We start from the raw sequence: 27,852 nt of genomic DNA, 5'->3' as shown, positions 1-27,852 counted from the left end.
TTACCAAATTATCAGTTATCAACAATAATTTGAATTACATCACAACTTATTACTAATTAGTATCACAAATGAATCATGAGAAAGGAGTATAAGAATTAAGAAATAAGTCAAAATTAGCTAATACATATGTATCGGGTCGGGCATGGGTTACCCACAGGTAAAAAATGAAACCTGGTTATTGCCCACGATATCTACGGGTCTCGGGCGGGCGTGCCCACGGGTAAAATATCACACCTACGCCCGTGTCCATTGGGTCGGGTATCGCGGATACCCGGACCCATGGGCAAAATTGCAATCCCTAGGAAGATGAGCTCCTAGCTCTTTAAGAAGAACAAAGGCACAAAGCCACTGTGCTGGAAGTTTTCCCTTTTTCCCTCTGGTCCATTTTTTACTTTGCAAGGTGTGTGATCTTTCTCGAGTGCAATCTGACGTAACCAAGGTTTTTATTTTATGGATGAGAGTATGAGACTGTGTATAGTGCAGATGGCGAGAGTAGCCGTCGTGCTGCTAGACGGTCCGTGTTGGATCGTTCCCGATGTGTTCAACTTGTTTCTTGATATTGATACGCGATACTACGTTTCTCTTTAGTATTCTATGTTTAGGGTTCACAGTCCCGATACTGAATCAAAATTTGCTTGCAAGCTGTATCATTGGATTTCGCATAATCCATTAATAAATCGACAAAAACCAATAAATTCTGAATAAATTTTGTTAAAAATTAAAATTTCAGTTTGATTTTTTTTAAAAAAATGACGAAAAATTAAGTGGTTTGTGTTTTTGGATCCGGTCCAAAAAGTCCATATTTCGCAAAATTCGAACCGGATTACACTTGATTTGTGAGCCCTCAGTTTGTTTAACCTTGGTATGTGTATAATTAGGCGATTTTGACAATTGGAGAGTTCATGTTCAGGGTAATATTGATCTTTTTCTGCTTAAGTAATCAAGGTGGTAGGTAAGCTTAAGTATATACTGAAAATAATGACATAACATCAACATCACAGAAACCCCATCTAAGGCCAAAATCTGTATAACATGGTCCAACCTTGTTAGCATTATTGCATCCTGTTTAAGGATCAAACAAAGAAGGAGTATAAAAATGTTTAATTAGATGGTCCAAAACCAAAAGCATACTACTACTTCAGCTGACACCCTGCTACCAACCCTATCAACCTAGTAGGAGTAGAACTGTACAAGTAGATAAAAAATCATCAATCTCGCAGGAAGAAAGCTGCCCAAAATCCGGCTGTTTGACGCTTTCCCTTGGAATTCTGCGAACAACCAACAACAGATGACACAAACACAATGGTAAAAACAACCCTGGCAGCGACAAGTACTACTAGCTGCATTATTCTTCTCCCCATGCATGCTTCATCAGAGCAATCGGACCCATCGAGTGCAGAATTTGCAGGCCAAGTGTTGTAGTACTGTTTCCTTTTCGGGCGAATAAGGCTGTGGCCAGGTGGTGTTTGGATCCAGGGAATTAACTTTAGTCTTTATATTTAGACACTAATTTAGAATATTGAATATAGACTAATTATAAAACTAATTATATAAATAAAAGCTAATTTGCGAGACAAATTTTTTAAGCCTAATTAATCCATAATTAGAGAATGTTTACTGTAACATCACATAGGCTAATCATGGATTGATTAGGCTCAATAGATTCGTCTCGCGAATTAGTCCAAGATTATGGATGGTTTTATTGATAGTCTACGTTTAATATTTATAATTAGTGTCCAAACATCCGATGTGATAGATACTTAAAAGTTTTAGTCCCATCTAAACAGGGTCTTAGATCCAAAGTTTGGATCTAAACTAGTCCTTTTCCATCATATCAATCTGTCATACACACACAACTTTTCAGTCACATCATCTCCAATTTTAACCAAAATTCAAACTTTGGATCCAACTAAATACAGCCTAAAGATTTGGTTAAAGTCCAATTTACAGTACGCAACTTTTACAAAAGCCTAATTTACCCTGTACTTCCATAACCTTCACCCTTAATTTCTTTTACACTGGACAAATTACCCCCAAAGTACTGTGCAGTATGGTTTTGGTCCCATCTATTCGCAATCCAGCTAGCAACTGTGGTTTACCCCACGTGTCAATCTCTTATCTATCTTCTTATTATCAACTCCCTCTTCTTTCTCAGGACTGGATGTGACACATTCTATTACAACAAATATGGACATGCCTCTGTCCAGATTCGTAGTAATAAGATGTGTCACGTCCAGTATTAGATTGGTTTTTTATGGGACGGAAGAAGTATATGTTGTATATAGATGCTCTCGGATGGCTTGGAAAATGACTATAGTAACTTACAAGTGTACCACTAGAAGTGGCTCTAGAGCTTAAATGAGACCCATAGCTGAAGATAGCTTTAGAGCTTGAAAGAAGTCGACAATAAAATGAATCTTGGTTTGGATCCCTGTGATGGTGGCGGCCTCAGATCTTACGCTTAGAGCCATGACTAGGCAGCGGCTAGCGCAAATCTGATGACAAATTGACAACAAGCTCATAGTAGCTAGATCAAGATCAAGTTGCCACCTCCACCACATACTCCCTCCAATGATTGGCTTGTTCATTTTGCTATCATTTTCAGCCTTAACAAGTTTTAGCGTTGCCAAATTTTAGTAAGGTTACTAAAATTTTGACAAGGTTACCAAATTTTGACAACATTTCATATGTACATACTAAAATTTGGCAACAAACTAAATATAGCCACTTTTTTTTGTAACTTTACCAAAAAAAAAAGTAAGGTTAAAAATAGTAGCAAAGTGAACAAGCCCGATGACACATTTTCACAAAAAAATGATGACTCAATCTTAGCCTCCATATCCATGGACCTCCATCCAATCAACAACTTAAGTACTCTCTCCGTTTTATAGTGGACTTACATTGTGAAACGGAAGAAGTAAGGCTGAACAAATAGTGATGGCTTAAGAAACAGGACGATGTGCAAGCTGTAGATGGCAACCTACAAAGACAACTAGAGCTTGAGCTAGCCTGTACAATAGGAGAAAAAGGATGGGCAATGGTGTGGATTTAAGCAGAGAGATGATATAATGTCTATTTCTACCAAGCTGATTATGACGACACATGTCAAATCATGGACATGTGTCCTGTGCATCACATAGGATTAGAACCGCTTCGAATTTGGATGGGAGGAGAGGATAATTCATATGGTATTAAAGAGTTGAGAGGTAAATTATTTTTTTCCCGCAAAGTTAACGGTGTAAATTGGACTTTATTCATAAAAAAATACTATATTTCGTTTATACCTCCGGCCAAAACTATACCGTTAACCATTGAGGGCTTATTCGGAATGGAGGAGAAACACACGAAAAATGAAGGTTTTTGGTTCCTATGGATTACTTTACTATGGCGTCATTCGGATCACAGGAAAACATCCGTAGGAAATACATAGGGAAAATTCCTGCGCTAGCCATATCACTGGAAGATCACATGAAAAAAACATCCACGCTGACCTCTTTTTTCTCTCCCTCTGCGTGGGAACGAGGCAAATCATGCCATCAACCAACTAAAGCATATTATTAGGTTGATTAATGTTGTTTAATTCACTAGTAGCATGTGATAATTTTGTAATAGTGCACCTATTTTCTTAAAGATTCCTATGTTTTTCCTTTACTCCATCCAAACACCTACTCACATGAAATTCCTATGTTTTTAAATTCTCTATTTTACACTTGCATTCCTATCCTATTCCTATATTTTTCCTATTCCTATATTTTTTCAATCCTGTATTCCGAATGAGCTCTGAAATTGTAATGGATCTCTCTACCTATGTTACTCCGTCTAGACGGTGGTGACGTTTCACATGGATCGAGATGCATCGCACCAACATCTCGACACACATTTGCTTTACCCTTGTTGTCCACATACTTATGCATGTTTGCTTGATGCATGTATCTCCTATATATGAATGTGCAGCATGTGCTAATAATAATGCCTTTGAACGTTCAATGCAACCCCATTCCCATTGAAGAGCAACCACAACCATGTGTTCCAACAACAATAAGCAGCTGACACGTAACCAGAACACACATCGGGTGTGTTTAGTTCACGTTAAAATTAGAAGTTCGGTTGAAATTGAAACGATGTGATAGAAAAATTAGAAGTTTGTGTGTAGGAAAGTTTTGATGTGATGGAAAAGTTGAAAGTTTGAAGAAAAAGTTTATAACTGTACAACTCGATAACTTTTTAAATATAAATATTTTTCCTTTCAAAAAAAAAACTCCCTCTATCTCAAATATAAGCATTTCTAGCTATAAATCTAAATAAACAATTGTTTAACTTTATAGCTAGAAATGTTTATATTTTAGGACGAATATAGTAACATTTTAAATATGAATATATTTAGCTATGCATTAGTACATTCAGATGAATAGCTAGAATTGATTTTATTTTGGATTAGGAAGGAGTATGAAGTTGAGCGGTTGGCTTGACCGATGAGTCGGCGTGTGCACCGACTGGCCGGGCCATCTTATTCGTGGCTGCATTTTTGCCGTGTTGCTGCACAAGAAAGATCGAAAGAAAGAGGGCTAGCTAGCTGGCTGGGTGGCTGGATGGCTGTCTGTCCGTTCGGCCGGTTGGATCGGACAGGTCGAGTGAGTGACAGACGTACTAAAAAAAACACAAACCCTGATTTCAGTGTCTAATGTTTGACTGTCCGTCTTATTTAAAAAAAATATGAAAAAAATTAAAAAGATAAGTCACGTATAAAGTATTCATCATGTTTTATCATCTAACAACAATAAAAATACTAATTATAAAAAAATTTTATATAAGACGGACAGTCAAACGTTGGCACGCGGTTTATTTTTTTTTTTTTGGGACGGAGGGAGTAGCTAGCTACCGGTGGTTGTTGAGGTGCGCTAATCAGTCACTTGATCAACAGCTTAGCTAGAGAAATGAATCGTCTAGCGGATAAAGGATGTGAGAATGCGGCAGTATTGTTTAAGATAATGGATGAAAGTTCGGTCATTATTTATAACCACAAATGAATACACACAATCAAAAGTTACATTAATAATTATATTCTAGTTTTAAGAGAAAACGGAAATACTAGGCTTCAATCTTATGCTGCATGATGAGACCTACTACATCAAAAATCGCAAGGAATCGATCATTACAGTCTTGTTCATTTTTCCAACAAGAGTTAGATGAAGATAAAAATTTTCGTGATATGTTTTTTAACTACTAAACGATGTGTGTTTTGTGCGAAAACTTTTAATATGAAATTTACTCTAAAATATCAGATTAATCTATTTTCAAGTTTGTAATAACTAAAACTTAACCAACCATACGTTAATACCACCTCGTTTTACGTAAAACACTTAATCTCTATCTTTATCTTTATTTAGAGGAGAAAAGAACACCACATATAAGTAGTCTAAGCTCCTGCACCTCTCCACATTTCATCCACCTTTGGCTGGCTCCTTTTCCTTTGCCATCATGTCTCTACCTTCTAGTGCCTTTGCTTGGCGATACTATCCAATGAATGCAGAGAAGAAGAAGCCACTCCAATGCAGCTTGCCGAGGCACGATAGATTCGGACACCAATGGCCGCCTTCCATCTACCCCGAATGCCATTGGAATCATTGTACCACCTACAATATCATTGCTGTTGACGTTAGTCGATCGGCCACCGCCACCATTGTTGAATACTGACACATCCATCACGGCCTCGCCCTATCACCATAGCCAAGACACTCCTGGGTCGCTCTGTGCATGGGAGCTACACAAGAGCCCATGCGTCGATTTGAGTCCTTATAAAAATGCAGGAGTTGAATCCTTTAGCTTATGATTGTCAAAACATCTTGCAGCTTTGTCAATCCTATTATGAATGTCAAAACATCTCGCATCTTGTCAATCCTAGCAACCCTTTTTATGCTACTAGCAACCTCATCGTTTCCCCTATATAAAATCAACAGCTAGCAAAATTTAAAATTTAAAACGTAACTTTGGAGTTTATTTTAGTTTTCAACATAGTTTTCGTTCTCAATATTGGATTTTAAGTCTCAAAAGAAACGTATAAAAAATTTTAGTCATAAATTACTTTTTTTTTATCGTTGATAAGCTATTTTGGCTGAAAATTAACTCATGGCCAACTAATTGGAGCTAGATCTTTGAGAAGTCATTTCAGTGCAATGAATTGCATTTCAAATCATGTACTACTATATTTCTAAAATGGAAATAAAATTGACGAGTTAAAAAAACTAGCATGCATATTACATACTGTACTATACTCCTACTAGTATCATCCTAGCACATTAGGGATCGATCCGTGGCAGGGTTCACCAAATTGTAAAAAAAGGGGGTCAACGGTTTTCACCAAAAAGGGGTTCATGAAAACCGTTTGAAAAGCATTGAAAAAAATCAGGTCGGATTTTGTCAAAAAATATTAAAATTAAGTTTGAATTTTTTTACTTGATAAACAAACTGAGCGGTTTTAATCTCCAACTAGTCCGGGAAATAGAGGCAAATTCAGACACCTGCATCAGTGTGAACTCGATATAAATAGAGTAGAGTAAAGCAAGCGAGTTGTACCTCCCGCCATTCCGTTCTAGCACCCCAATCCCCACGGCGGGAAATCCGGTTTTGTGAAATCTACCTGGTTTTCATCGGTCTGGTAAACCCTAATCAGTGGATCAATGGAAGGAGAAGGAACAGATCCAGCTAGGTCCAGTCCAGGGGTTCTGGAATGGATCAATCATTCATCAACGGAGGCATTCAAGAAGCTGCAGGATAGCCATGGCCATGTCCCCTCCTGCTTCACGTACGCTCGCATTCACTACTGCCCGGCCCTAATTCTTCTTCGATCTCGATCGCTGGCGAGGAACAGCAAGCAATGCAGCCGACGGCGACATTGGATTCTATGCATCTGCAAGCGTGCGCCCATCCCCAGTTTATAGTAGTATCAATCATCCATCGATCGCCACGGCTAGCTTAGCTATATGTGTCAAATCGCTGCCTGCTTGCCTTTGTCGGAGCCTAATCCGATTTCCGTGTATTATTGCTACCTGCAAGCTTTTTTTTTTTTTTGTAAGAAAGGGCAAAAGCTTTATCACTTTTATGTTGATAGAAAAGAAAAAAAATACCACCAGAAGGCGCTACTCTCCTACCGGAATTAACTCTGTGATTTTCACCGCTCCCGCTGTGATCCAAGTCCGTGCCTCCTCTTTGATCTTGGCGATGATGCTGCCTGAAAGCTTCGCACAGTGCAGAACCGGAGATGAATGGATGAATCTATCGATTCACAAAGATCAGGAATAAATGCCTCTTGAGTAAATGGTTGTTTAAATTGATTAATGAGGAAGGGGTCTGGCAGACCTTATTAAAGAGAAAGTATCTTTATAATCAGTCTATAACCCAAGTTAATAGGAAACAAGGGGATTCACATTTTTTGTCAGGGCTCATGAAGGTCAAAAATACCTTCTTAAATATGGGTTCTTGGATTGTGAATAATGGAAGACAAATAAGGTTCTGGGAAGATAAATGGTTAGGTAACTTGGCTTTTAAAGATAAATATCCATCTTTATATTCTATTGTTCGAAGGAAAAGTTCTACTATTGCTAGTGTTATGAGTTCTGTTCCACTTAATGTTTCCTTTAGGAGAGACTTAGTTGGCCAGAATCTTACATATTGGCATGAATTGTGTACTTCTATTATACATATTCAATTGAACCATTCTTCTGATTACTTTAGATGGAATTATCATCGGAGTGGTAGTTTTTCTGTTAGGTCAATGTATCTAGCTTTAATTAATAATGGATATATTGAAAGAAATAAGATTATTTGGAAGCTTAAGATGCCACTCAAGATTAAGATCTTTATGTGATACTTGCTTAAAGGTGTTGTGCTGACTAAGGACAATTTGGCAAGACGAAATTGGAATGGCAGTTTAAGATGTTGTTTCTGCATGAAAAATGAGACCATACAACATCTTTTTCTTGACTGTCATTATGCAAGATTTGTTTGGAGAGCAATACAATTCTCTTTTGGTTTAAACCTTTCAAGTACCATATCTAATATGTTTGATGGGTGGCTTATGGGGGTTAATAAGAAGAAGTGTAATCTCATACTTGTAGGAGCATCTGCCATATCCTGGGCCCTATGGTTGAGCATGAATGATTTAGTTTTTAACAAATCACCATATACTTCATATATGCAGGTAATATTAAAGGTAACATATTGGCTCCGGTTTTGGGCAAAGCTGCAAAAGTGTGAAGAGGATGGTGAACTTATGAAGGTTGCATGTCGCAAACTCGAGACGACGGTGATGCAACTCTTTGCAAACTATGGATGGAGATTCACAAATAGACTAGAATAAATGTGTACTCTTTATCTTGGTTTGCTTTTTATTTTGTTGAGTGTGTTTGATTACATTTGAACTACACTCTTTGTATGAGTTATATTTTATAATAATTGGCTGTAGCTCTGTTGAGTCAAGGCTGGGATATAAATTCCATTATCTAAAAAAATTGTAATTAGTTCGTGGCAGATATGCATTTAGGAGAGCGAGTATTCGAGAGAATTTGCCATGGACCCATGTAGTATGGTACTGAAATTTATCTCGATGATATGATATGATCATACATTATGATGATATAGGCTGTGTTTAGATCCAAAGTTTGGATCCAAACTTCAGTCTTTTTCCATCACATCAACCTGTCATACACACACAACTTTTCAGTCACATCATCTCCAATTTCAATCAAAATCCAAACTTTGGATCCAACTAAACACAACCATAGTATTCAAGTCAAGAAGATCGGATGGGTTGTGCAGGCTGCAGACAGATCCAGGGCTTTTAACAAGTCACAGTACTATACACTGCTGGTGCTTGCAGTACTGCTCCATGCCTCCATGGACCATAGATACAAGAACAGAACCTCCCAAATTAATACTCCCTCCGTTTTAAAATATAAACATTTCAAGATCATTTAGCAATGATTAAGATTGATGGGAAATTTCTCTTTCAATCGTATTATTGGTTGAATTTTAAATTGCTTAGATTTTCTTTTTAAGCTTCTGACGAGTTGAAAATGCTTGGATTTTTATACATACGAATAGTGTCCTGGAAACGCTTATATTGTTACATAAATTTTAAATCCTAAAAATGCTTATATTTTAAAACGGGGAATTGATAGCAGGCTGGTACAGTGATTTTGCCACGGTTCTCAGACATGTAATAGGGCTCCTTGATGACTTGAAGATTGATGATTGATCTGCCCATGTGTACGTACGTTCCATTCATCAGCATGCCTGCCTGCCTACCTGCAATGTTTTTTTGTACTCTTGCCTGCAAAGTTTTTTGGATTCTTGCCTCACTACTTCCAAGTTTCAACCCTGAACATTCCTAGCTAACCTTGCTCAAAGACAAAAAACTTGCACAACCCAACTCACATGTATACACTTCTCACTTCAAGATCCTACTAATGGCCAGATGATTAGAACCAACTCATCATTATCAGTATCAGCAGCAGCAGAAGCAGCTTGTCAACAAGACAAGAAGCAATCTCCCAATTCTCTTCAGACTTCAGAGTAAGCTGGTCCCCTGCCTCCACACTATCCTTCTCTTCACTCTTCTCTTCCAGGAGACTAGTAGAGAGGAGGGACCAGCAAGGAGGGAGGTGAGATGAGATGACGGTTCCTCTCACATCTCAATTCTCATCTGCCAGAATTGAAGCCCACCAAGTACAGTAGAGACAGTACAGTTGAGCCAAGCATGTCATGTGCCGGCAAGCAGCAATGCAGCTGACCTAGCACACCTCTCCCTTTCTTTCTTTCATCTTTCATTCCTACCTCCCTTGAGGACAGATGCCAATTAATGTTTCTCTCCACAAGCAACAGTGACATACTCCCTCAGTTGCAAAAAATAAAATTTAGATTTTTAGAGTTCAAAATTTATTCTTAAAATGAGTTGTTTCTGTTTTTTTATCTACCTCCGGTCCACAAATCGAGAAATTTTATCCATTCGATACCATTTATCCACCACCTGACAATACTAATTTTCTATTAACAATGGGTATTTGATCTTTTTTTCCCTCTCTATTGATTTCTTTGGGATGGCTAGAAATTTTGAGACAAAGCTACTTGTCCATTTATATGGATGGATGGTCCTGATCTGGTTGTCATTCAGTCAGTAACAAGAGAGAAACCAATGCAACTTACTGTAGTTACCATAACAGCATTGCAGGTGATGCATATATTTTTCATTTTTTATTCCTCCTGGATGAACATAAACATGACACATCGTATGTGTTACAACTTGAGAAGCACCAGTGTTTTTTACCCAGGTGTTAGATCTGTCGTTAGTTCCAAATTAACCGAGAGATATCGTACACGAATGTTGGCGACAGGAAACAGATTCTAGCAGCTGTGATGGACCCATTGTAGTGGCGGCCATTCACTGATCACTAGTAGGAGGATTGTACGATGTAGAGAAGCAGCAGCAGCAGCAGCTGCCTCCTCATGATGAAGTAGCCGAAAGGATCTTCCATTCACTTGGAAAGTAGGCCAAAGTAGGGGTTTTCCATGGCAGATGCTACCTCAACTCCAGCAGCATTGAGAAGTGCCAAGTTGATCTTATCCCTCGGCATTACCAGGTAGCCGCTGATCGCGAGCTTCATGAACCCGCACAGCTCCAGGAATTCTACGCCCCCTTGCAAATCGCCCACTCTTTCCTGTTTAAGAGGAGAATGGTGGATTCAGGATAAGAGAAATGAATGAAAAAGTTTTTATGAAATAATTAAGGAATTCTATGCCTCCTTGCACATCGCTTTTCATAGTTACCTTGAAAACAGGATTGTTTAGTCGAATCCTCCTGAACTTCTCCTCTTCTGGGTTCTTCACTATGTTGGCAATTATCTTCAGCAGTATTTGGAATGCTCTTGTGACTTTAGTAGTGTCATCCTACAAATAAAGTTGATATGTATGTAACTCATGAAACGGTATCTGAAACATGAAACAAGAGTTTTGCTGCCTAACGCAATGCTATTTTGCATTTATGAGGCACAAATTGTTGGATTCTACGAGGGTGAGCTTTTGAGAACATATCAACATTTTCTCTGAACGATGATGTGGAAGAACATATATACGATAAACTACAATTGTGTTTACGAAGCATCATATCAACAGTGTCCAGTAACAGTCAATAGCTCAATGCTTCGGTGTCAAAATGATCGCAGGCATAATTCGTATCTGCAATCAGAATACTGTTTTACCTTGTAATTCTTTTTCAGATTTCGTAGGCAGTCTCTCAGTTGTTCTGGTGACACAGCAGGTTCAACAGGTTTTATCTAAGGAGCTAAAAAGGTGAGAAATGTTGTTTCAAGGTCTTGCGCATGAAAAATAGAGGTGCTCTGGAAATTTTAGACCTTCGTTGGAGTTAAGGTTGGGACTGAAGCTACTGGGTTTTCCATTGGCAAACCAAGCCTTCGCCTTCTTTCTGCCTGCATAGGAGATAAGGATTTAAGGCTCTTTGGTACTTCAACAAGTAACATAGCATGTCACTGATTGAAGCGTACTAAAATCATGTCACTCTGGTCATGGAGTAATAGTGTAATCACACTATGGCAATAAGCAATGTCATCATTGAACTAGCTGGTTGTTTGGAGGTCATGCAATGAACTGCAATTGTAAAATGTAGGCTGTACTAATGCATATGACTGTGGTCTGAGGTGATATACATGGCAATAACATAGTCAATGTGGAAATCCAATAACAATAAAAAGACAATTACAATGATCAATGAATTTACGGTTTCAGATAGCCATACTTTAAATGAACAATTGTGAGGGCACCAGGAGATTGAACTATCCTAGAAAACCATTGGATTGAACTGAAAAAAAAAACTGATGAAGGGAAATTTTGAAGTTAAAAAAAAAAGTTAAAACCATTGGATCAGGGGGACCTTATCATCTTCAATACGCTTCCGGATTCTCTCTCTTGCTCTTTTCTCCTCCTCTTGATCTGCTTTTCGACTCTCCATCACACTGCACTAAAAAAACCGTGTCTTAAGTAAGCACCCTTAAGTTGGAATATCACATACAGGTTGCATATGAAACAAACCATTTTCTTTGATTTTCCTCAAGAGTCCTCTTTGCTTCCATAAGATCTTTAGCAGCTCGAATCCTCTCCCTCTTCACAATGTATGACAAAAGTAAGTTTTGCATGACAAGAAATGCTGAAGGATGTGATGCAGTCCTACAATCTCTCTCAGAAAAAAAATGATGTCAGCACAGCGGCACTACACATTGTAGACCACAGTATATGTTATTATCGGTTGTATCATGTAGACTATATGGTTCACTTGTTAGTTAGCATACTATATGATTCAGTTGTTAGTTAGCATAATATATACGTTTATCACAATAGATTTCCATTCTTGCAATCAAATAAAAAATTTCAAAGAGACAATGTCTTGTTGTTTCTTAACAAATAGTATTCCAGTCATGTCGTACTATAGCCTTCAATTATGGTGCTTCAACAACCATCCAGTAACAAATAGGGATGAGGAATAGGCTGTAAAAAAACATCTTGTTGTTTCTTAACAAATAGTATTCCAGTCATGTCGTACTATAGCCTTCAATTATGATGCTTCAACAACCATCCAGTAACAATTAGGGATGAGGAATATGCTGTAAAAAAACATGATAGGGAACATATGAATAGTTCCCATTTAATTTGCCTAATACTTTTTGGTAGCTTTCTGCTTCAAGGGCTTAAGGCAGCATATCACATGCATATGGCATCCCAAAGGGGGACAGTGCAGGCCAGCATGGATTTATTGCGTGGTTACCAAAATGACGTGAGATGAAAAATAAGACCCAAAAAAGTGTATTTTGTTTTATCAGACCTTATCCTCTTGTAATTGATTCCGGATTCTACCTCTTTCTCTTTCTTGACCATCCTGTTTTGACTTGAACAATTCTATGATCCTGAAACGGCACGCACGCTAGACTTACCAGAACGATAAACAATATCATCAAAGACATGATATCTGTCCAAAGCAAATTACATACCTCCTTCTGACTTCGTCCTCGTTTTGATCTGCATTAAGTTCTCTTTCTACCTGTGATGTTTCCTGATACAGGAAGTTCAGGTGTGAGGTGTGACAACAGTTTATGAAAGTATAAAGCACTGGCTGCAGAATCCAGGTCAATTAATCAGGTAGAAAAACAAACTGCTAGAAAGTGAAATGGGTTCCATATTGGCATCCTTCACATTAGGCAGTAACAACGAAAGTAAAGTAGCCCACTAATTGACCAATATCTTTGGTCAATCATATAAATTTGCAAATTATACTGAAATATTCCTTAATTTTCTGTCTAACTATGCTGTAAGCAGATCTAACAATGACCCAAATTGTCTAATGTAATAACACTAGACTACTAAACAGGATATGCAAATCAAGTACAATTTTGAGACAAGGATAAGGGAATATATTTGCTATTGCCCCTTGTATGTTCTTATGCACAACTTCTAGTCCAGTGTACTATTAGAATCTGAGGATGTGTTCTGACAAAATTGGAAAAGAAACTGATGCAAATTGCCACCTTGTTTAACCTTTCCTATAAGAGTTGCCTCAACATGATGCACTTTGCAGGTTTTACTCCTTCAAGTATAACAATAAAGGGTTTGTCCATAACACACTGATGTAATGGAAAATGGTTAAGGTGTCAAAATTAGGAAGTTCTCTGAGTAAACCTTCTGTCTTCCAGCTGCTGTTGACTCTTCTGGTTTACTCTCCTGGGCATTAGCCCTACAAAACAACCATGCCTATTACACATTTTACAGTGCAGCACATATCGAAGAAAAGAATGCGATCATACATTCTTTGAGTTACTTGAGTATACAAGTTTCACAAATCTATATGGATTAACAGATGGTGCCTTTTGTCTCCACTTGTTTGTATTTTGTAACATAAAGCATTTGACAATGGCATACGGCATGATAAAAATGCATGGTGAAATCAACACATACAGTGTACTTGTACCAGTTAGGAGAACTAATGGATAACATCAGAACTGTTCGGATTTATCAAATGCACAGGCTAAAGGACAGGTCCATATAGCAATCATTTTACAATTATAATAGCAGTACCAAAGGTCAAATGTGCAATTGCTCTTGTAAGGCATCCCCAATAAGACACTTGTTTCTTGAGGTATATCAGATTCTGAACCTACAGCATTACTAGGACATATCTGGCTGTTGCCATATGAAAAATACAGTGGATATGTAGAGTGCAGATTTCTTGATTGATTACGTAGCTATGTAACAGGGAAGGAAAAAAATGCCTTTTCCCTGAAATAATACTCTGATATTTTATCAGCTCTCATCTGAAACCATTTAAGAAATAAGAGCTGACCTCATTCCTTGAATGTCATTTCTCGCTTCATTTGGTGTATCACCACATTCAATGTTGATTTCTCTTGGAATCTAGAAAATGAAAGCAAGTACTCAGAACAAAAGGTGAAAATTAACAAAAGCACTATTTTACATGACAATGTGCAATACTATGTAAGTATGTAACTGATATAGAGGGAAGATCTCTTTTAAAATGCTTGAAGTGAAAAACTTCTGATAGGTTTCCTGATTGATAATTATTCCACCAATTGCAGAACAATGCATATTTCAATGAACTCATGTTGAACAGTTATTTTTTTATAAATAACATACCAGTGGTAGCTGATCAATGTCTGGATCATTTTCATGTTCCAGAAGCCAGTTTATTGCAGATTCAAGACTGGAATTACCTGATAAAGACCGATTGTTTTAACCAAACCGATTCGGATATGTGTTGAAGAAATTCACAAACAGGATTACAGCCATGCAACCATAGACGAAATTAAATATCCTTTACTGTTCTAATTGAATACTATGCCATTCAGCCTGCCATAAAATAGTTTATTACAATATGTCTACCTTGTATTCCTTTTGAAATAGACATACCAGAAAAATGGAGTGCCCTAATTGAACGAGCAGTAGGGAATCCCATAAGTTCAAGTTCGCTAAGAATTCTCTTGTCCAATTGTGGGGTAGCCATCCTAGAAGATACATATATGAATAAGAATAAGCGCATTCTACTGACCATAAATGCAAAATTAGAACAAAATAGGAATGAAATGTTATCCTCATGAGAAAAGTTGGTACACTTGAAGCTAGATCTCCCATAAAAATTAAAGATCTAAATTGCGAACTAGCCTTTTTAAGGACAAAGAATTAGCAAATGTTACCAGTAAAGTGAAGTTGAGATATCTTTGGAGTGATCTATATGCAAATACTTCTAACTCATGTTTAGTAAAGTTACAACATTCTGAAGTTTAATGTCTACAATCTGTCCACGCACTGATCTCATTCCATAGCCTATTTGTGTAATTATCATTCTTGGTTGAATAGGAGAACGGAAAACTGCCTGGTAAGCATAGTCTAGAATTACAGGCTATTATGGCACAGTTAGGGAACTGAAGAAGGCTGAGACATTTGCATAATTTGGCATCACACCTGTGCATACTTACAGGATGGTAATATGGTAGAAACAGCAAAACATAGGATTCAAGTAGTTGGGCGAAATAATCAAAGCATTTTCCAGGTTATCTTGACAGAACATCAAAGGAAAATGTTGAAAGTTTTCGACTGCATGAACAAGATGAATGGTGAACAGAATTTCTTACCTTTTCAAAATTTCTTTTCGCTTTCAAACTTTGGACCCAGGTGGCTGTACGAATCCTCTATAAGTAGTGCAGAAAGCAATGCATTACTCCAAATGCAGAAGGAAGTAAGAAAATTATTTGAGGAGGATCAGAGCTTTTGCTTCTTCTGCACTTCATTCTTATCTTTTCTTCCCAGATGGTTCTTTGGACCTCAGGAGACTCTAGTGACATCTTCCTTCCTGCGGTTACTTATACCTTTCTTCCTACTTAAGTTTCCTCTTGAATCAACACCATGCTTACAGCTGGATCAGTAACCTCTTCTGGGGTGAAAAGCTCATAATAAATCACTAGGAAGACCAATAAGGCAACAACTCAGCAGGAAATGGGACTAATGAGGAGTAAATTTCAATTTGCAATTTTGTAGCAGTGCTTCAAAAGATGGGACATAGGTTAGCTTTGTTTCCTTGAGCATGGCCATGCCATTGCAGCTGCTGCCCAATGCTTGATGAATCACCGACTGTTGTCCATACTAACTGTTGCACCAGTGCAGCCACATTATGCTGTTCATGGATCCCAAAACTGTCCAAAAACACATAAGAAAGCAATTTAAAGTGCATGTAAGACTTCCAAGAGCAAAACCATAATTCCCTTTAGAATGACCAATCTTATATTGCACATATCGCCAAAGCCTATCGTGCCATCACCAATTCACCATCTCAAGAACTAGTGCTTTCGTCAAGGAAGCTGCATTGCATTGTCTTATAGGAGTATATTATAATTAGCAGCGAAAACCCTTTAACTTGCAGGCACAAACATTTGGAATTAAAATCCCCATTCCTATGTGACCACTACTTCGACCCATAAACAAAGGCAACAAGAACTATACGGCGAGCATGAGCGGCGGACAACCTCGTCGCCGGCTGAACGCTTGCAATCTCCGCCGCCAAGCAGAGATGCCGATCGTTGCCCCACCCCCGACTCTGCTAGCATGGCGGCGAGGAAGAGGGGGCATGGATGGCGAGCAGAGAGGCGGGGGGGGGGGGGGGGGGGGGGGGGGCTTCACTAGTTGGGGGAAGGCGGCAGCGGCGCCGAGCCGTAGACCTTGAGGAGGACGTGGTGGTGGTGGCGGTGAGGATGGGGAGGCGGCGGCTCGCCGGCTCCGGTGGGGGAGGCGGCGGCGGCGGCGGCGGCGGCGGAATGGCTTGTACTGGAGATCTAACCGTTGGTGATAGATCCAATGGCCAGGATTCCTTCCCTCCTGCATTTTTCAAAAAGGAACCCTTATTACCGCTACCATTGCTAACGGTCCATATTTTTTTCACAAATACCCCTGCATTTTGTTTTCAAAAAGGCCCTCTTTCGCACCTTATAGAAGGCAGATATTTCTCATATTTCTGTTGTTTTTCGCTGAAGCTTATTCATTTCTACTTATGTTGTGCCTGGACGAAACTGATAGACAGATGAGAGATGTTTGTCTGATTATTTTGAATGCAATTTAACAAATAGATGCCTGTGTCAGTAGTTAGTGTTACTGTTACTCTCTCCGTTTCATATTATAAGTATTTTGACTTTTTTAATTAAAATTCTTTACGTTTGATAACATCTGCAATACTAAATTAGTTTAATTAAATTTAACGTTGAATATATTTTAATAATATGTTTGTTTTGTATTGAAAATGTTTCTACATTTTCCTACAAGCTTAAATAATTTTGACTAAGAAAAAAATCAAACAACTTATAATATGAAATGAAGAGAGTATTTGTTATTGACTGTTCCATTTGTTTCATTTTTATTTGCTTTTTCCTAATCCCTATCCTCCTTCCAGTATTTTCACTGTTTGGGCTCGGGGAGGAGCAGCCTATTGGCAGAGATCCATTCACTCCGTTGCTGACGGAAGACAAATCGACAAGACGTGGCAGAGGACGAAGTGAAGAGGCGCGTTGGACGACAGATGGACGAGGCAGCCGATGGTTGCAACTAGAGGAGGCGATTGATGCTGCTGCTGCTGCTTTGACACAAGAGAATGAATACAAATGATGGCAAAAACTGCTGCAAATGACGACGACTGATGACTGGATGACAAGAAAATGGCTCGCGGCTCGGCGGCGGATCTTTTGTTACGATACCATGTCACAATTTGGGGAATGAATGAACAGTTTTAATTGGAGTTAGCCTAATAGGCACATATATAGTAGATTACAAGACTAGAGGAAAAGACCAAAATGCCCTTCACATCTATATCCTTAATGAGTTTAAGGCTCTATTTGGGGGGAGCTTTTAGCTATTGCAGCTTCTCCCATAATCAGAAGCTCCCCCAAACAGTCCATCTTTTGGTTCAGATTTTGAGAAGCTGTAGTTATAAAATCCAGAAAATGAACTAGAAGCTAGAAGTTAGGAAACCCAGCTTTTCCAGATTCTCAGAAGCTAGCTAACAACCAGCCGCTTCTCAGAATCTTAAGCTCCCCTAAAGCCCTAAGCCTTTGGTGTCCTAGCTTTTGTAACCACATTTTGGGTAGAGGCATAGGTTGAAATATCAAATATGCATGATAGAAATAGTTCCACTCTTTTTTTGAATGTTTGTTTTTGTGAAAAACGCTTTCTTGACTATATCATAACATGTTCGCAGAGCCAAAGCTTCCTTTCGGAATTTCTTCATTTGCATTTTACCTGTGTTGAAGTTTTAGGTCATTTATGACAACAAATCGATAGAGCTAATTGTGAGAGACTCTTTTCTTGACACAATTGTTGTTTATGTAGGCGGTTTCTTACTATGATTTGGGCTCAGATGAAGAGTCCAATCAATAATCCATGGATATTGGCTCTTCTCAACAATAATGTGGTAAATGCGGTCAAGGTCTTGAGGTCGTTACTACTAAACATTGCTGGATAATTGAATGAGAGTTTCTGCATTTATGTATTATTTGCTAGTCTGTTGAATGTTCTAATTTCCTCGGTTACAAAGTTTTGCCATTCATAGGGTTCAACATGTCTTTGTTATTTGAAGCACCCACCTTTACATGTCTCACCTGTACTAGCCACGTAGTCGCACTTTGCACGACTTTTAATCCCGTTTAAAAACTTATGTATATGGTTTATTAGTTTAGCTTATCTTCTAAGAAGGTGGTTTTAATAAGTTTTTTATTTATAAAATATTGATGGCCCAACCTACTACAGATTTAGCTAAGTTATACTACATATTTATAAAATGAATCATTGGAACCCTCTAGGTATTTTTCTTCCTTCATTGTCTTTGCGTTCTCTTGTATCATGTGTTTAATAGGAGCACTAGAGAACTCTAGAAATTCCCATATATATATATATATATATATATATATATATATATATATCAATTCATTTGTGTCTTTTTTTATTATTGCATGTATCATTTTGATCCGATGGTCATTGTTTATCTAAACTCTTTATCCAATGGCCAATATATTTTTTATGATGTGGCACATCCTTATATAAGAAAGTTTGCTGCTTTCATTATATAAGATATACTATGGGCCTGCTGATAGTTCTTCTTTTTGGATGTTTTTAAAATTTTACTCACTGCTGAAGCAGAGTTGTAAGCTCAACTGCTGGTAGTTGTTTTGAATCATTTTCTTTACAATATGCTTCACAGTTGGTTTTCATCTGTGTCTATGTTTATACCTCTGCTAAGGGTGTGTTCGGCACCCCTTTTCTCAACCCCTCTCTCTCGTTTTCTGCGCGCACGTTTTTCAAACTGCTAAATGGTTTGTTTTCTGTAAAAAGTTTATATACGAAAGTTGCTTAAAAAATCAAATTCATCCATTCTTTGAAAAAAAAGCTAATAATTAATTAATCACGCGCTAATCGATTGCTCCGTTTTCCGTGAGGGAGGGATTATTCCCATCCCCTGAAACCGAACAGAGCCTAAGGAGTTTTACATTCCTTGCTCATCCAAGCGCTGACTTTTTGAGGAATTACGGGATGAATATGACAGTTCAAAATTAAATCCAATACTTGCAGCTAAGGTTCCACCAACTCAAGCCGTAAAAATGGAGTGAAGGCCTACTAACCATGCTTGGAATCTTTTGAGTGCTAACGGAGATGTAGAAAAACAATCAGAGTAGTGGCATAGCCTCTTTGCCTTTTAGCTTATGTTTTACTAATTTCTTCGGTAGCTAGATGATTTGTTGGAACAGCTAGTCAACTGTTCTCGTTCATTTCAGTACTCTGTACATACTACCAGCGCAGAACGTTTGTACTGAACTCAGACAAACGTCATGTACCTGGGGAAGCTGTGTTGTTCTACAGTTGTAATTCCTCCGTCCCACAATACTTGTCTCTTTGGCATTTAAAATTTGTCCCAAAATAGTTATCACTTGCAAGTAGTATTTATCACATCAACTACTTCAAATTCAAATATCTCCCCATCATACCCCCAACCAACATTCCACATTTAACTATATAATATTTTATTAAGGGTATTATAGTCTTTTTCTTCTAATCTTAGTACATGCTAAACAATCTAGAATGACAAGTATTTTAGGACGGAGGTAGTAGTAATTTGTAATGTTGCTTTGAAAGTACTTGTCCTCATCAATGGAGATCATTCAAAGTCAGACCAAAAGTTGTAGGTTCTCTTTACACATTACATTAGAGAAAAATCGTTTCACAGTGTATCCATCCAGAAAACGAGAGGAATGAAAAAATGTGGTTCTTAATCATCTTGCATACATTGTACATTTGCCACCAGAAAGAAAAAAGAGGCAAAGCTCAATGTTTCAAACAATATGTTCCAGATATTTCCACAGTGCTGTAAAAAGCAATTGCAAAATAACAGTACCATCCGACCAAGCTGTACCAGCGGCTATACAATCATCTTTCTCAGTTTCTATACTTGCACATGTCCTACTATACTAATTGCATGTCTATCCAACAAACAGGGGAAGAAAGAAAATTAAACGCATTATCAAGAACAACATCGTTACTTCTCTCTAAAGGATATCTCCAGAAGTCAACTTCTATCAACACAGAACTACATTCCTCTGCTTCGGAGGATAATAATATCTCCTAATCTCTCTACCAACAGCCCATCCAACAATGTTTCTCTTCAATGTGGAGAAATAACTGGAAGCGTAAGCAAAGATACTATGCTCTTTCTTCTTCTTCTTTCTCCGTAGTTCATGAGGCTCTATAGGATTTTTTATCAGTGGAACGTAGAAGCTATCAAACACATCAAATAATACCCATCTGATAGGTCCATCATCTGCACAATTGTCCATAATTCTAACGTAGAGCTCATTTGTCCTGCTGTCAACCCGGTATGCAAAACAGACAACGCAATGATGGTCCCCCGAATCTGGATCCTTTTGTAGCCCTCTGTAGACACGGTCTCCAAACGTTTGTGCATAACCATCATCTGTCCAAAGGGTGCTGAGAAGAGGACCATAGGCATACAGCAGGCGCATAAACTCAAGTTTTCCAAAAGCTGCATTTCTCTCTAGCCAAAAAAATCCATCAATTGCAAGCTGGATGTTATTCGGTACTCGCTGCGCGAGGATACCGCCTTTCTCCATTATCATTAAAAGAACGTCGGGAGTCCAGGCCCCTTCCTCGCTGCTCCAAATCCCTTGACGGTAGCAGGCCTTCTTCAGTTCTTTAGGCACTTTAGCTTTGCATGGGAAAGAACCTTTTCCGTACAGCCGTTCAAAGGCCAACCTGTGTTGGGCCTCTATGCACACTGTGGCAGCTGCGATGGTGCAGCTTCCTAAAATAAAAACAATTCATTCAATTAATGATCCATATAAAGATAGGAATAACTGAAAATGAAAGCATTGATAGCAACACTTACCATCAGTGTTAATAACGGGATCACCATAACAGAGATCCAGCTAAATTCAGGCTCAGGGGCTTGTGGCCCTCCTCTTCTCCAAAAGAAGCCGCACGGGAGCCAGCTGAGAACTGAATCATATAAGGATAGAAAAACCAGCTGCCCAATCCTTATTGTGGCAAGTAGTGCAGATAAGAAAGATTTGATTCGGACATCAGGTGGTTCAATAGAACTTGCTGCTTTTACTTGATGACCTCTCTGAAACTGAGTGTAATTAACAAACAAATCAGTTATTCAGTCTAACAAATAGAAACATCCATCATTGTAATATTCAGTTGAAAGGCATCAAAATTTGTTAAAGAGGAACATGGACAGAAAATAAAAGGTGAAGGTGTGAACTTACTTTGTAGCTCCTAGAAAATTCAGAGGTCCCCTTAGGCCCTGGTGCTCAACAACACCAACTGGACTATGCGAATTATCTTTGTCGCCAGAGCTGAAGATTAGAGAGAAAAATGATCAAAGCAGACATAAGACTTCAGCTCATATAGCTCGATGTAAACAATAGCACATCTTTCTTGGCTAAATATCAGAGTGAAGGTTTTTTTTAAGGAGATTGTGATTCTTCACCAAAAAGAGAGGTAGCCAAAGAATAGTGAATGATACTATGCTACAGTGAATTGACTTTGGCCAGAACGATGGATATTATCAACAAACCAATAATTGTTCTAAGGATGTATAATCTGACTCTAAAAGGTAGGAAAGAGCAAGAGTAGAGTAGAATCAAATCAGGTTCTTAACATCACACAAATTCAAATTATTCTAAAATCCAAATCACAACCAATTCCCCAAATACAGTTAAAACATTCAGATTGTCGCCTTGTTTAATTGTTTCCATTTCACAAAATAACAGAACCACCATTCAAAATTACTAACATTAGATGAGGCATCTAGATGACACCTTCGCACATTTAGTGGTTAGCATTAGATGAGGCATCTAGATGACACCTTGACACACACAGTACAATAATTCATATACCCATAGCAAGAAGATGTGAAAAATGGACATACAAAGATTGGCCATCAAGCATCAATGCTTGTGTCATCTGAAAGTAGCCTGTTGCAGAGAGATGTCTTCTAAAGCAAAAGGAACAAATTAGGAAAAATAATATTTATTAGCTTACTGCAAATAAGAAACTTGATTAATTTGCTGTATATAAATGCCAATTGTTATATGTTTTCGAAAAGAAAAAAAAACAGATGCAGTTGTCAGTACCTGGGGTCCATGAACAGTCCCATATCAAGGATTTTCTCAAAGCTCACATGTCCTATAACCTTACGAGACCCCAAAGATCTCTTCAGATCATCTGTTTCCTCTATGGCCACATGGGTCACATCTTCCAGTTCTAAACCAGTGATATGAGAATCACGGCCTTCAACTATTGCTTGAACAATATCTGTGTTACATGTGCCAACCTCTGGGAATAGTTTCTTCTCATAAGATTGCTCACTTTGGCATATTATCTTCTCTGACTGTTCACTCTGGTTTCCATCTGTAGTGTCCCCCTTGGTACTTGACATGATGGGCTCCCTGTATTCAACTAGAATGATGGAGCAGTTCTCATTGGCCCATTCTATCATCTTTGCTTCAAAATGCAGTTCCAAGCACTCAATCGATGCAAGAGATTCGATATCCTGTGCCTTGTCATAAACAACATCGCTAATCTGAGTTTTCCCCTTGGCTTCTGTAGTAACTTTTACTGAGGAAGTGGTTCTCTTAGCTTCTGTACTAACTTCTGGCTGAACAGCACTGTTATTTTTCTCATCATCACTGCCTGATGCTAGTGCATTCTCTTCCCTTAGTGGAGAAACAAATGATTGTGAAGCAGGATCTTCTGGAATGAGGGAATCTGCTGTTGCCACATTTATTCTGTCAACTTTGACATCATACAACACTTTTTAGGGAAGGACATCAACAGCCTTTCCTTGGACCTTATCCTTCTGAGTCTGCAAAGGACCATGAACAGCATCCTTGTTTTGTGTGATCTGTTCCATTTTAGTAGAATCTGCAGAATCAAGCATATACGTTTTTAGTTTTGCGCACATCAGATATTTCATGTAACCAGTAACCTTCATTCTCTACATGGTCTGAACCTTTATCCACTACATTTGATTATTTGAAGCTTCTTTTCTTCAATAATCTCCACAATTTGTAGAAAAAGTATTATACGAAAACAAGGACGACTCAAAACCCTGAGTTATCTCCCCTGTGGCAATAATGACAGCTACACTTGTAACAAAAGGCTATACCATGTCAAAACTGCTGAAACGTCCTTCTAATGTAAACATGATGAACTGCAATCCAAGTAAGAATCAAGTCCTTAAACATTTTTCTTCATGTAGCTAGTAAAAGAGTGTCGTTCCGAAAAATGCCCTTGTTTCTTATCTTGAGCAAAAATTAACACAACAATAGTGGTACTATCACAATTCGCTGTGCTCATTCATGAAAAGTTCTATTTTCTGACTTCTGACACACGATGCACGTCTGTAGGCCTGTTAAGCATTGTTTTCTCTTCCTTTAGTTCAGCACATGAGTGCATAACTTACCAACTTTCAAAGGCTCTGATGTTTTCACCGTGACCACATCTTCCAATTCTGAAACAAGACTATGAGAATCACCTCTTTCAGCAATTTGTTGGCTGTCTTGCATAGAATAGCCTTCAAACTCTGAGTCCTGTATGAACTGCCCCACATCAAGGATTTCCTTAAAGCTCACATGTCCTATCACCTTCTTAAAATCCTCCAAATATCTCATCAGATGAATGGTTAATACAGGTGGCAACTTGCGAATAAGACGTGTTTGAATGGGACATTCATTCTTATCTTTCTGCTCATTTTGGTTTTCTTCCACTTGGTATGCACTCTTCTCTGACTGTTCACTCTGGTCTCCAGCTGTTGTGTCCTCCTTGGTACTTGACATGATGCCTGGCTTCTCAACAACTTTGGAGCAGTTCTCACAGGTCCATTCTATCTCCTCTGTTTCAAGATACAATTCCAAGCATTTCTCAATCGATGCAAGAGAGTTGATATCATGTGCCTTGTCATAAACAACATCGCTAATCTGAGTTTTCCCCTTGTCTTTTGTAGTAACTTTTGCTGAGGAGGCGGTCATCTTGGCTTCTGTACTAACTTCTGGTTGAACAGCACTGTCATTTATCTTTACATCACTGCCTGATGCTATCAGTGAATTCTCTTCGCTTAGTGGAGAAACAAATGATGGTGAAGCACGATCTTCTGGAATGCGGGAATCTGCTGTTGCTGCATCCATTCCATCAACTTTGGCATCACACAACACTTTCTGAGGAAGGGCATCAACAACCTTTCCTTGGACCTTATCCTTTCTAGTCTGCAAAGGACCACCTATAGCATCCTTGCTATGAGATATCTGTTCCACTTTGGTAGAATCTGCAGAATCAAGCATATAAATTTTTAGTTTTGTCCTCAACAGTTACTTCATGAAACCAGCAATCTTCATTCTCTACAAGGTTTGAGAACCTTTATCCTCTACATTTGATTATTCGAAGCTTCTTTTCTTCAAAGATCTCCACATGTACTTAAGTTAACCAACAATTTGGAGAAAAAAATTATTATACGAAAACAAGGACTCAAAACCCTGAGCTATTTTCCCTTAGTGATAATTATTGCCACACTTGTAACAAAAAGCTATGCCATGTTAAAACTGCCGAAACATCCTGCTAATGTAAACATCCTGTTGTGCAGTCCATGTATGAATCAAGTCTTTAAACATTTTTCTTCATGAAGCTAGCACGACAGCGCCGTTCCAGAAAATGCCCTTTTTCTTATCTTGAGCAAAAACTAACAAACAATACTGGTACTATCAAAGGTTGCTGTGCTCATTCATGAAAAGTTCTATGTTCTGACTTCTGAGACAGCATGCACATTGTAGGACTGTTCAACATTGTTTTCCCTTCCTTTAATTAAGCACATGAGCATATAAGCTTACCAACTTTTAAAGGCTTTGATGTTTTCACCAAGAACACATCTTCCAATTCTGAAGCAGGACTCTGAGAATCACCTCTTTCAGAAATTTTATGAGTCTTTTCATTGTCACTTTTGTGTTTGTCTATTGCTGAAAGCAGCTTGATACGAATCTTCCGTGGAGATCTGTGACCTTTAGTCCATGGTGATAATTCAACACTTTTGGCTGGAGACTCCTTCTGTGGTAGTGGCACTGAGAGATCATGGAATACATCATGGGAAAGTGATCTAACTGAGCAATGTTTGCATGAACTGGTAACAGACAGCTGACCGCCAAAAATGGAATCAATAACTGTAGGAGCCACTGCACTGGGAGCACCGGCTTGCATGTTAGACAGCTTCATTGCCCTCTCCTCCTTGTCCAAACCAGTGCGCAAAATGCAAAGTGCTTCCTGGCTATCATGCATACCATTGCCTTTAAACTCTGGGTTCAGCATGCGTACACAAGCCAAGAGCTTCTCTGGGTCCAGCAGGCCTCCTGCATTATTTACACTGTCTGCATCATCAAAGAGATATCGCAGTGAGCTACCAAGGAGCCCCAATGGAGCATCTAGTCCTAATATCCCTGCCCGCAGTCTTCCAAGCACAAGGAGGCACTGCAGCAATGAATTCAAGTAGCATGTATTTCCAAGATTTGGTATCCCTTTAATAGGACAGGCATGCCCAATAACTGACCCAGATGCATGATCACCTGCCTCATTGTCAACTCTCATTCCCTTCTCATCCTCCTCACGGAAACTGATGAAATAGTCATCCTCCTCGTTGTCCATTACCTCCCCAAAATTCTCAGTTCTGATGAAATAGCACTCTTCACACGCGAAGCAATACGTCACATGTGGCTTTTTGTACACCAAAGCAACCCAATGCTTGTTGATCGAGGCGTGCCATTTCCCGTGTGTAGTGCAGAAACGCGATTCGCAATCCAAGCACACCGAGATTTCCCTCCCCTCAGTATTGTCACAATTGTCAGCATTACACATTGGGGTGTCATCGCAGGTCTTGATCAGTTCTATGGCCAAATTAATGTCATCCTCCCCATACAAGACGTGCCGGCAATGCCGAGCACGGTAGCCGCCGCCGGAATTGGCGTCTGTCGCTGCAGCTGGCCGCTCCAGGCTCGGGGATTTCGGCTGGCTCTCCTCGTCCATCGCGTCTGAAATTGCAAGAACCACAAGATTAAAAAAAAAATCTCGTGTAAATCCATAAACCTCAAGGAACCAGTACGCGATAGGAATGAACTCATGAACGAAGGTTTGAAGAAGTAAATTTCTTTCCTACAAAAGCAGATATATTTCACCAAGAATGACATCATTTGGGCCATAAAGCGAGCAGCAATCAAGAACAGCGCGAGGAACTCCATGTATCGTGTATAAACCAAGAAAACCGAAAGAAGCAGGGGTACCAGATTGAACTCCACTAATAGGAAAAGGGTGGAACCCGAAGATTCCGGCGAGGACCAAGAACGGCGCCGCCGCGGATTCGGCAACCAAGAAACCCATGAAGCGACCTCCCCGGGGCGTCGGGGACGAACAGGCAGGACTGGGAGAAGAAATGCGAATGCGGGAGGAGAACTTACCACCAGGAGCACGCGAGGAGGGGAGCCGCCGGAGATGGAGCGCCCCACGAGCGGCGAGCACCGCGACGAGGCCGAGAAGTTGGAGAAGAGGAGGGAATCGAGAGCGGAGGGAAGGGGGAGGAAGACGACGGCGCCTATTGGGCTTGGCTGATTTGCGGCGCTAATCACCTCGGGATGCTCCCCCGTGTTCTTCACTGGGCCAAGATCACTCTGACTCATGGAGTCATGGGCCCAGTTCATGGATGGGCTTTCATCTTGCTCTACAGGCCTTCTCCTTTGGGAATACGTCCACTTTCACTGCCTTAATTATAGCTCCAATCTAATTCATATTCCTGAACCGCAATACCGGATACCTTGAACCCGCCAAACTATTAAAACCGGTGTAATTTGTCTCCTTAAGTGATTTTGGATATCGTTTTCGCTGATGTGGTGCTTTGACTTGGTCCAATCTGCTGAATCATCTTGTGGGGCCCACCCTTCAGTTTTTTTTTCTCTTCATTCACTTTCCTCTCTACCGCCCCCTCTTCCCCCATCTGCTCCATGCCGGGCCGTCATTGGGAGGAGGAATCCTACATCAGAGGAGGAAGAGAAGAAGGACGCTGACGTGTCAGCCTGTGAGACGAAGACGCTATGGCTGGGAAGTGGGCGACATGCAGCGATAAAGGAAGAAGATGCACGTGACGTACTCTGTTAGAAGCAGGGGATGGTGGCGGCCGTCGCTGCCGCACTCCCGAAG

The 27,852-nt window shown here is 39.3% G+C and overlaps 2 protein-coding genes and 2 pseudogenes across 2 annotated transcripts; all 4 read right to left on the bottom strand.

The window, feature by feature from the left end:
* Positions 1-10,202: 10,202 nt before the first annotated feature.
* Positions 10,203-16,572, bottom strand: LOC127781849 (uncharacterized). The gene is made up of 13 exons (XM_052308912.1): positions 15,705-16,572; positions 14,983-15,077; positions 14,710-14,786; positions 14,399-14,469; positions 13,738-13,792; positions 13,053-13,114; positions 12,887-12,968; positions 12,100-12,170; positions 11,942-12,023; positions 11,406-11,480; positions 11,253-11,327; positions 10,822-10,941; positions 10,203-10,712 (listed from the first exon to the last, which is right to left on the bottom strand). Exons 2-13 carry the CDS (start codon positions 15,074-15,076, stop codon positions 10,530-10,532), a joined length of 1,047 nt encoding a protein of 348 aa, XP_052164872.1. The 5' UTR covers position 15,077; positions 15,705-16,572; the 3' UTR covers positions 10,203-10,529.
* Positions 16,573-20,302: 3,730 nt separating this feature from the next.
* Positions 20,303-23,617, bottom strand: LOC127781850 (uncharacterized; annotated as a pseudogene).
* Positions 23,618-24,055: 438 nt separating this feature from the next.
* LOC127781852 (uncharacterized) lies at positions 24,056-25,016 on the bottom strand (annotated as a pseudogene).
* Positions 25,017-25,478: 462 nt separating this feature from the next.
* Positions 25,479-27,217, bottom strand: LOC127781848 (ubiquitin carboxyl-terminal hydrolase 1-like). Its single transcript, XM_052308911.1, has 2 exons — positions 27,117-27,217; positions 25,479-26,693 (listed from the first exon to the last, which is right to left on the bottom strand). The coding sequence occupies exon 2, from the start codon at positions 26,686-26,688 to the stop codon at positions 25,480-25,482; it is 1,209 nt and encodes a 402-aa protein (XP_052164871.1). The 5' UTR covers positions 26,689-26,693; positions 27,117-27,217; the 3' UTR covers position 25,479.
* Positions 27,218-27,852: the final 635 nt, after the last annotated feature.

This window comes from Oryza glaberrima, chromosome 8 (genome assembly GCF_000147395.1).
Source record: "Oryza glaberrima chromosome 8, OglaRS2, whole genome shotgun sequence".
Taxonomy (NCBI): domain Eukaryota; kingdom Viridiplantae; phylum Streptophyta; class Magnoliopsida; order Poales; family Poaceae; genus Oryza; species Oryza glaberrima.
Note: the sequence above shows the minus strand (reverse complement) of the source record. Positions and strands in the feature narration are given on the sequence as shown.

Coding starts and splice junctions, on each gene's coding strand:
- LOC127781849 (XM_052308912.1), bottom strand. CDS start 15,076: ATGGCTACCCCACAATTGGACAAGAGAATTCTTAGCGAACTTGAACTT. Junction 14,470..14,709: donor ACATTGATCAGCTACCACTG/GTATGTTATTTA, acceptor TTCATTTTCTAG/ATTCCAAGAGAAATCAACAT. Junction 12,969..13,052: donor GAGGACGAAGTCAGAAGGAG/GTATGTAATTTG, acceptor GTGCCGTTTCAG/GATCATAGAATTGTTCAAGT.
- LOC127781848 (XM_052308911.1), bottom strand. CDS start 26,688: ATGGACGAGGAGAGCCAGCCGAAATCCCCGAGCCTGGAGCGGCCAGCT.